Source organism: Drosophila takahashii, chromosome 2L (genome assembly GCF_030179915.1).
Source record: "Drosophila takahashii strain IR98-3 E-12201 chromosome 2L, DtakHiC1v2, whole genome shotgun sequence".
Taxonomy (NCBI): domain Eukaryota; kingdom Metazoa; phylum Arthropoda; class Insecta; order Diptera; family Drosophilidae; genus Drosophila; species Drosophila takahashii.
In genome coordinates this window covers 15,914,969-15,925,094 of record NC_091678.1, presented here as the reverse complement: position 1 = coordinate 15,925,094, position 10,126 = coordinate 15,914,969, and the positions used below count along the sequence as shown (strand labels likewise).

General features: G+C 43.9%; 1 protein-coding gene across 1 annotated transcript; it reads left to right on the top strand.

Annotated features, from left to right (window-relative positions):
- Positions 1–229: 229 nt before the first annotated feature.
- On the top strand, positions 230–9,704 carry wg (Wnt family member 1 wingless). The gene is made up of 5 exons (XM_017149104.3): positions 230–780; positions 2,571–2,821; positions 6,078–6,379; positions 7,630–8,057; positions 8,299–9,704. The coding sequence occupies exons 1-5, from the start codon at positions 665–667 to the stop codon at positions 8,603–8,605; spliced, it is 1,404 nt and encodes a 467-aa protein (XP_017004593.1). The 5' UTR covers positions 230–664; the 3' UTR covers positions 8,606–9,704.
- The last annotated feature ends 422 nt before the right edge of the window (positions 9,705–10,126 follow it).

Genomic DNA, 10,126 nt, shown 5'->3' with positions numbered 1-10,126 from the left:
GAGAAAACGAGAACGATGCGGCACATATAGCGGGGCTGCTCTGGCGAAGGCGAAACGAATGGCAGGCGAAGGATAGCTCCGCCCCACTCGCACACACACACCAGCCGGGCCGGCGATCGTGTGTGAGCCCGAAGACCGACGATGCGATCGGATCGGGGATCTCGGGTCGCTGCTGACAAACGCAGAGTCGGACGAAAGAACGCACCGTTTGTTTCAGTTAAGCGTTGGCACTGAACCGGGCAACAATCTTCACTCCTCCGCTCGAATCGTCGCGATCTACCGATCCACCGATCTATAACCACCCAATATAACTAGAGCGAGCCGAGAGTGTTCTATCGAAACGGCCGAATTCAAGATACAAACGGATTTCTGCGTGGAAAACTCACAAGTTCTTGTTGTGTCCCATGATTGCCGTGTGATCCATCGGAATTAATCGCACAAATATGAGCAGTAATATCGGCATGCGCATGCTAATGATGATTATGCCTCATTTATAGTGCGCTAATTGAACGCGAAATTGCTCGATAAAATCAATACACCCTAACCATTCGCAAACAAACAACAACTCGAAGGGAAAAATAATACCCAGTGTGTTTAGTGAGAGTGTGTGTTGTCGAGCAGCCAAAAAGCCAACAGCCAGCAGCCAGCAGCCAAACAGTAAAAAATGGATATCAGCTATATCTTCGTGATCTGCCTGATGGCCCTGTGCAGCAGCGGCAGCGGTCTGAGCCAAGTCGAGGGCAAACAGAAATCCGGAAGGGGCCGGGGATCCATGTGGTGGTAAGTCCATTGAATATTTTCCATTAAATTGGGCAATTAGCGGGCGGGCGACAATAAAAACAGCAAACAGCAGCCGGGGAAAAAGTTGAAAAACCGAGACATAAGTCAGACAGAACAACAACAAGGCACGCGCCGAAAGTTTTCGAGAAACATTTCCCACAGCCACAAACAAAAAAAAAAAAATAAAAAAAACACTTTAAAGGTCTTGTGCGTCACGCACCAAATGCGGAAGCCACAAAATGCACACACACTAAAAAAGTGAAATAAAGCTGCGACTTCTCCTCAACTTGTGCTCATCTTCTCCTCGCCTGATGAAAGCAATTAAAAATTCTAAGCGCGCATTCAACTTTTACTCGGGATAAACTTTGTGTGTGTGTGACACAGTTTAAGATATGAATAGGCTTTTGGGTGAATGGCGGAGGGGCAATAAAGAGACCCGAAGAGGGGGCATCGATAAGGAAGTCAAGACTTTCCGATCTACCGCAGAGTTCAAGCAGCATTTTTTCCAGTAGCAGCAATCAAGTTCGTTGCCTAAGTCTTTTGTTTGGGTTTTCGAAAAATTAAGATTTAAACTAGAACAATTTAACAAAGAATTTTCAAGAGTGTGAAATTGGTTTAAAGTAGTGCTAACTGGGAACAAGCTGAAATAAGTGAATTTCACATATACATATATTTTTTATTTTGATAATTTAGTAAGGCTTTAAACGTTATGAGTAAGCCTCAATCATAAATGTTTAAAGTCAAATATTTAACCACTATCTGGTATTTGTTATTGCTATTATTTGTTACCCAGCTCCCAGAAATTCTCTGGCTTTGATGAGTTGTTTGTTTGACTTTTATCATGTGCAAAACTTCAGCTAAACCCTAATAACTTTTTATAACGGCATAAATTTCAGCCTCAACAATAAAAAATCAACACAAATACATTAAAAAGAAGCACACAAGCGAACACATTGACACAAATTGTGGTTGCGACTTCGGATTGCCGTCGCATAAATCTCTGTTTGGGGCATCGATTTAATCCGCCTGGGAATTGAAATCGATTGGCAATCAGTGCCCCTCGGATCCCCGCAGATGTTACACTTTCGATCAAGTTTTTGTTTTATTTACGTACTTTTATTAATTTTCGTTGCATTGCGCAACGTTTTGTTCCCACCGCAATCAGCATTCAATTGAATTGGCAATTAATTTGCATTCTCCGCGAGCTGTCAATAAACATTTGTTATGTTTGTTTATTGTTTGTTATGTGCATAAATAAATATATATCTATATGTGTGGCTGCTAATGAAGCGTGGAAAAAGTATTATAACGATAAACAATTGAAACAAGAAAATAAATTATGACAGGTCAAAGAGGAGCAAAGCGTTAGCCGACAGGTGTCTGCAAATATTTGTCCATCTCCATGTGAGTGTACCTAATACCCCATATATTCGTGTGCGAGTGGTTTATGCTTGAGTAACGCCGGCAATTGACGTATACCGCCCAGAAACAGAGACAACAAATACTCGAAATTGAAACGACACAGAAAAGCCGCAAAATGAAAAACCGAAAAAATAATACGCACAGGCAAAAGAAAAACAGCTCGATCTCAAGTCAAGTGGAAAGACACATAGACCCCTGGAAAATATGACAAAAAACTTGAATCGCTTCAGCTGGTGGAAATCCTCGGTTCCTTCGTTCTCGTTCTCATAATTAGGCGCAAAACCCAGCCAAGCATTTAATAGTTTTGACAACCTCTTTCCAAAGATTGCTCTATTAACTTTCGGTTTTTCTGGTTCATTTTCTTTCAGGGGCATTGCCAAGGTCGGCGAACCCAACAATATAACGCCCATTATGTACATGGATCCGGCCATCCACTCCACGTTGAGGAGAAAACAGCGTCGCCTGGTCAGGGATAATCCCGGTGTCTTGGGAGCCCTGGTGAAAGGCGCCAATTTGGCCATCAGCGAGTGCCAGCACCAGTTCAGGAATCGTCGCTGGAACTGCTCGACGAGAAACTTCTCGAGGGGCAAGAACCTATTCGGCAAAATCGTTGATCGAGGTGAGTTTATTACTAATCTAAGTTACAATAAAACATAATTTTAGTATGATTTTAAAAACGATTTAAAAAAACTTGATTTCCTTCGCTGGTCCTTCCAACTCACTTAAGACCTATTTTTACCATGGGAAATATGATCTACAGATCTATTGTTGTCAACGCCCTCGGTTCTTCTCTTGCTAACTACTAGAAAACAAGGCTGCCACACAAATTGCTTGCATAACCCAGCTCGAATCCAGTTTTTCCCTTCGACCGGCTCTTTATTTATGTTAAGAAATGTCACTCCCCTGGACCTCGGTCTTATATGTGGCGCTTGTTTGTTATTGTAATACGATCTGAGCACTTGGTAATATGTATATTTTATATATATGGGTTGACTACCCTTTTGAAGGGGCCACTTTCCCCTGGACGGCCGGATGATCTGGGGAACAAAGAGCTGGCTCTGTGCTCGCTGCACTTGCTCCACTTGCGTTTCGGTTTCAGCGTGTTTATGCTAATGAGCACAAGTTGGCAGCACCACTGGAACCACTGAGCCACTGTTGTCACTCACTCACTCACTCACTTGGCCATTCAAATCAATCAAACGTGCTTGTCTTCGGGGAGTTTAGTTCGCCTGCTGGGCCGGCAAAGTCCCAGGAGGACTGCCTAGTTGTTCTTATATAAATGTAAACAAAAGTCGCGCATGCGCAGTTTTTGTCCTGGCGCGTTTTTAGCTGGAAATCCATACGACTCCCGCCCTCGCCTGCCGTTTTATTAGCTACTGTTTTGTCCTGTTTTCCCAAAGATCCCATCCTGAAACTACCTGATATATATGTATATATATATAGTGGGCGTGGCCGGCGTCGCGTGTCTTCGATACCCCGATTCCCTCGCGTCCGTCTGTCAACGGCAGCTGACTTTTATAGCCAGGCTCTTGACCTTATCAAGTTATTTTGACTCTCCGCCAACATCCTTTTTATGAGCTCTCGACATTTTATGGAATACTTAAAAAGAAAAGGAAAATTATTGCCCTGGTGACAGCTTTTTATCGCAGCACTTTCATCGCTTTCCACAATCAAATTTTTAATGTATTTGCTGTGCCGTGCCCTTGGCCCTAATTAACACCTAAAGCGCACCATTAACACTTGGGGTTCGAGTTCGAGTTCAGGTTTGGTCTTTGGTCTTTGGTCTCTGGTAGCGCATCCAGTGGCTTTAAAACTGAAGGAAACTAGGAAAAAAAGAGAAGAAACCCTGCCAGCGGGGCACACATAAATTCCTGTCTTGTCTTCATTTCAATTTAAGTCCTAGGGCTGGCCTAACTTGTTTTCTAATTGGTGACACCTTGTCAATTTGCCACGCCACACGCTTTAACAGGCCGTCTCTATTAGTGAATTCTCGTTGGGTTCCTCGTAGAGGTTTCTTTTACTTTTTGGCAATCATCGGTTCGTGACGAAGCCGCCCCGGGTGTCCCAATGTCCCTGTGGGTTTTATATCAAGAGGTCTAAACTATTCCGGGAACTGCTGACGCTGCTGTCACTAAGCAGCTTAACCCCGAGATGAGCTGTTCTGTTCTGATCTGAGGATCAGTTCAGAAGCCTGCTTCTGATTTTCATCCTGCTCTCAATTTCAATCAGCTCGGGACACGCCCCCGCACAACGGAAATCCGTTTTGGCAATTATATAAAACAGAAAGAACTCGAAAACGTATCGCATTACATGCGGAAATTTATTTTTTGGTTGCTCCATTTTGGCCACACCCTTTCTTTGCCTAATTGCTCAAGGTGCACCAGCCCCGCTTTTTATTCCACATTTCACATATCGCATTTATTATCTTTTGTTCGCTATTTACACATAAAACCACAAAAGGAGAGTACGAAATGCAAACAACATTTCGCTTCCAAAAGGTAACGCGAATTCTTGCTAAGCTAATCACCAAAAAACAAAAAATAAAAGTAAAAAGGAAACAAAGTCACCAATGACTGTGTCACGCCTCTGATCCACCGCCCCCGATCCCAACCCCTCCTCACACCCCCGCCCCTGCGATTCCCGAACCGTTTGCGCATGCGCCGCCGCTTTATCGCGGCCCAAACATCTTGCACATATTTACACACAATTTACCTGTGTGCGCCTTAAATTTCGTTACATACGTGAAATTATTTAAGGAAAACCGAAACCGAAACCACCAACAACAAACAAACAAACATTAACCGGGAATTGAAGTCTCACTCTGCCATAGTTTCGACAAGAAAAACACAAATTATTTCGTGGTCGAATTCCAGGAAATCGAAATCAAAAGCGGAAAAATTTTAACACCAAGCGGAAGTTGTCTTCGTTGATATGGAGAGCGCGATAATATGTCAATCGTCGAGTGCAGACTAGTCAATCATAGATACATCAATCAACACCTAAACAAAAATAAAGCCCACAGTAATTTTAGGATTCCTTTGGAACATTTTAAAACCAGTGAAAATTTGTTAGATCAAAATTCAAAAACTTAACAATTTTAATTAAATTACGATACAAATTTAAGATACAAACTCGTATATTTCAAGTACTTTACACTCTCCAAAACGCAACTGAAAATTCCAAACAAGGTTGACAAGGTCCTACTCAAGCATTTTCAGCTACCTGACCGCCGAGACCATCCCCATATATCATATCTTGGGCTATGAACCGGGCGAAACCACTTGAAAAATTATCTGCAACATGTAAATTCAATTTTCATTGTTCTTTATCTGTGATGGTCTCGCTCTCAGAACAGAGACCGAAACAGAAACAGAAACGGCTGCATACGGAGGCAGTTACTAAAAATAAAAATAAAAATGAAAATGAAAAATAAAAGTAAAGCGCACAAGGGGGAAACTGTCCACTCGAATGGATTGTGCAGAGATGGGCCCAAAGTGTTAAGTTGGAATTTATAGTTGAGCGTTTAATCTGTGTCAGGTTTTGGTGCGCTCATCTCTTTTCCGCCGTGGCATCGTGGCATTGATAACTTGAAGTGTCATAATTGACCAGGCTTTGGAAGACAAGTGCCATTACTCATAACGAAAATTTCAGCTCTTGCCCACGACGTCTCCGGCCATCACTTCACTTGGCCAAGATTGAGATCTTGCCTTGGTCGCGGTATTGGTCTTCGGTGCCAAGTGGAACACCCAGAAGGCGAAAATAATGACTGCACAGAGAATAAAACTGATGATTTGTTATTTTTAAGGCATCGAATAACATATTATATTTATCTTATTTTGTATAAAATATTTTAATTTTCTTTTTCTTCTTTTCAGGCTGCCGAGAGACTAGCTTCATCTATGCCATCACCAGTGCGGCAGTGACCCACTCGATCGCCAGGGCCTGCAGTGAAGGGACCATTGAGTCCTGCACCTGCGACTACAGCCACCAGTCGCGATCCCCACAAGCCAACCACCAGGCGGGCAGTGTGGCCGGTGTGCGGGATTGGGAGTGGGGCGGCTGCTCCGACAACATCGGATTCGGATTCAAGTTCTCCCGGGAGTTCGTCGATACTGGCGAGAGGGGTCGCAATCTGCGCGAGAAGATGAATCTGCACAACAACGAGGCGGGTCGAGCGGTAAGTTCAGCTTCATATCTCAAATACACAGAAGAAAATTATAGAAAAACAAGCCAATTAACTATAGTTATATTAACATTTCTTTCTTTTCAACTTGGCTTTATTTTATATAATTTTTCTCTCTGCATAACTCGTAATAAGTAGTCCTAATGTTCGGTTTAAGCCTGGCTGGGGGATTTACGACTGTAGCGCTAATAAAAACCAGCGACGACAATTTCCGTCCCCCCAATTAATTGGAGCCGAACGCCAATTGGCCTAGCTGCTCGCGCCCTCTCTTTTGCTCCCCCTCTAGCCGTCTCCTTCTACCGGGAATGTGGGGGGATTGGGATTTCTGCACTCGTTTGCGCTTGTGTCGCTCGTATATTAACTCGTTGACAGCTTCCAGTTCCCCTCCACAAGCCAGAAAATCGTAGGACTTTAGTTTTGGGGGCAGCTGCACAGTGGAAGTTTTAGGAATATTTTAGAGAAGTAATTAAAATTCATAGGCAATATGAAAAAATATTGAAGTTTAATTTCTAACACCCTTCATGGTCTTTATACCAAATGTTCTATCCTTGGAACTTTACACACTTTAATCGGTTATTAATTCAACTAAACCAAATACACCTTTTTGCTAAGCAAGCTGGTCAAATCAATCCACTGTGCATCGCCACTCCCGCTGTCCGTTTTAGTGGGGCGTAGAAAGTAGCACACTGCGCCAACAACCAACAACCAACATGCAGCATTCAGGGCATCCAGCTAGAGCCAACCGATCCCCGGATCCGGGCCTAGTCCTCGCGGCCTCCTACCTCCGCCTTTGGGGAGCAGGGCCCACCGTCTGTGTTATTATTTTATTACTTGTTATGGGCCGCAGCGCCATAATCATTGCGATCAGCATGATGATGATGATCGCCGGGCTGCTGCGGCTGCTGCTGCGACTGCTAACCGAACTAACTGAAGGCCCCCCAACTGCGTTGATTTCTTACTTTTGGTCCGCGCACAACAATTACAACCGGCAACTTCGGGGGGACATGCAACAAGCGCACAGCAAGTTGCAACAACATTTATTGATTTTTAATAACTGCAACAACGTGGCAGGCGGGCCGCCAATCTCCCAGCCAGTCAGCCATCCAGCAAAAACAACAGCCGACCAAGCAAAAAAACAGCAAAATAATTAAGTGAAAAACATATTGCGAGTCGATTCGCAAGAAGAGAAGCCTAATAAAGTCATACTAATGAACAATCTCTCCCCGCTCTTTTTCGATCTACAGCACGTCCAGGCGGAGATGCGACAGGAGTGCAAGTGCCATGGAATGTCCGGCTCGTGTACAGTGAAGACCTGCTGGATGCGACTGGCCAACTTCCGTGTGATCGGCGACAATCTGAAGGCCCGCTTTGACGGAGCCACCCGCGTCCAGGTGACCAACAGTCTGCGGGCCACAAATGGTTTGGCCGCCGTAAGTCCAAATGCTGCTGGCTCGAATTCAGCGGGCTCCAACGGCCTGATTCTACCCCAGTCGGTGGTCTACGGCGAGGAGGAGGAGCGCATGCTGAACGACCACATGCCGGATATCCTGCTGGAGAACAGCCATCCGATCAGCAAGATCCATCACCCGAACATGCCGTCGCCCAACAGTTTGCCACAGGCTGGTCAAAGGGGAGGACGAAATGGACGTCGCCAGGGTCGCAAACATAATAGGTAAGGATCGAAATATTATATATGCAAAACAATAAGAAAACTAGTCTTGTCGATTGCCTATTCCAAATAATATTGAATGATTTCTTAAAAGTTTGAAATTCAGAAAGCAATTCGAAATTCAATAAAATAAAACATTCATTAAATTTATATCTAAAAAAAAAAATATATCATAAATCCACTATGGCAGACCTTCATAAGACACCGTCACTAACTCTTTACCATTTTGTTCTTCTCTCCACAGATATCACTTCCAACTGAACCCCCACAATCCGGAGCACAAGCCGCCGGGCTCCAAGGACCTCGTCTACCTGGAGCCCTCGCCCAGCTTCTGCGAGAAGAATCTGCGACACGGCATCCTGGGCACCCATGGGCGCCAGTGCAACGAGACCTCGCTGGGCGTCGACGGATGTGGGCTGATGTGCTGTGGGCGTGGCTATCGGCGCGACGAGGTCGTCGTGGTGGAGCGGTGCGCCTGCACCTTCCACTGGTGCTGCGAGGTCAAGTGCAAGCTGTGTCGGACCAAGAAGGTCATCTACACGTGTCTGTAAGGCGACACTGCCCCGCCTCAAAGCCACCGCCCTCTACAGTAACCCCTCCCTTCATTCTTTGTATGTGTTATGTATTTTGTCTACGCTTAGCCTTTGTTATTAGCACCTTAAGAGCCTAGACTATAGCCTAGTTAAAGATACGACTAACGCCCATCTGAAAGCCCCCCCTTTAACTCTCACTTTTTTCTAGCAGTATTACACGAGGAATATTAACGAATAGATTTCAAGAAAAAGTGAGGAATACAACATGTGTTTGCCCAGTTTTTAGTCATGTAAGACAGCTCCCAATCGAAGCAAAATATTTTGTAAATTACAAAGCCCCATTTTTGTACCCCTCGATGATAGTTAGTAATTAAAGTTAATTTAGTCTAGATTAAAGTTTTCAAAGCGCGTCCCTTTCTGCTTAATTCCCTCTCTGTCGTTTAAATCCTTTTTAAATCATTGAAAACAAGACTGAAAATTCAAATAGCGCGCTGCTCTTTCCTTCTCTTTAGCGAACACTGCTTGAACTGCTTGCGTACTGCTTTGGCCAGGACCAAAACGTATGTGAAGTGGGCGGTAGAATCCTTTAAGAAAATCTGTTACCAGGGCTGGAAAACAATTGGAATGCGTAACTAAAAATTCCAATTAAAGTTTCCCCTTCTTAGCCAGGTCATAAAAAGAAAAAAATTACTTTTGTGTACATAAATACGTTTAAATTAACTTTAAGTTTTAGGATAAATTCAGACCAACCCCACGAAATACAGAGAAAGATTTTAGTTGCTTGGAATTTATGAAATTTTGCACACGAAATATTTTTTTTTGTAAACGCATTTAATTTATCTCCCCTTGGCCTTTCGGTTGTGCGTTCTCCCCCACCACCCTCATTGTAGGTATTACTAATTAATTAAATTCACTTAGCTGGCTAGTTAAACTAAGTATACAAATAGCTCGATATGAATATAATATTTAATTAATTTATACTAGCTCATAGACATTCAATTTTGTAAAGTATTAATGCGAAGGAAAACAAGAAACAAAAAAGCGAGCAGAAAAATGCGAATGCAATCGAAAACAAATCAATAAAAAACAGAAAACGACAATGAGTAAAAAAATTACAAAAAAAAAATAAGACTAAAGTGGAATTTATTTGTACGATGGGGCTGGTGAAGCTGGTGGGGCAATTATTTGGCTCATGTGTGGGGCAATTAGCTGGAATGGGAGGTCAGGGTCGCCGATCTGCTCTGAGGCATTTCAATATTTGATTTAAGCCAGCTCGCGGTGGCAGCGGCAGTGGCAGTTGCAGTTTCCCAAGCGCATTTTTTGCTCTTACAGCAACTGTCAACCTGGGCAGCTACAGAAAGCAGAAACAACTGCTGCAACAAGCAGCGACAGTTGCATCTTTTGTATATCGTCGGCAAAAGTCGGTGGATAAACCCCGGCCCCGCCCCCCTCCGCCCATTCCAGCTGACAATGCGAACGACAATTCCGCGCTGTCAGCGGCGAGCCATCGAATGCGGCTTTCAAGTTTTAGCGACTCGG

Coding starts and splice junctions, on each gene's coding strand:
- wg (XM_017149104.3), top strand. CDS start 665: ATGGATATCAGCTATATCTTCGTGATCTGCCTGATGGCCCTGTGCAGC. Junction 6,380..7,629: donor ACAACGAGGCGGGTCGAGCG/GTAAGTTCAGCT, acceptor TTCGATCTACAG/CACGTCCAGGCGGAGATGCG. Junction 8,058..8,298: donor CAGGGTCGCAAACATAATAG/GTAAGGATCGAA, acceptor TTCTCTCCACAG/ATATCACTTCCAACTGAACC.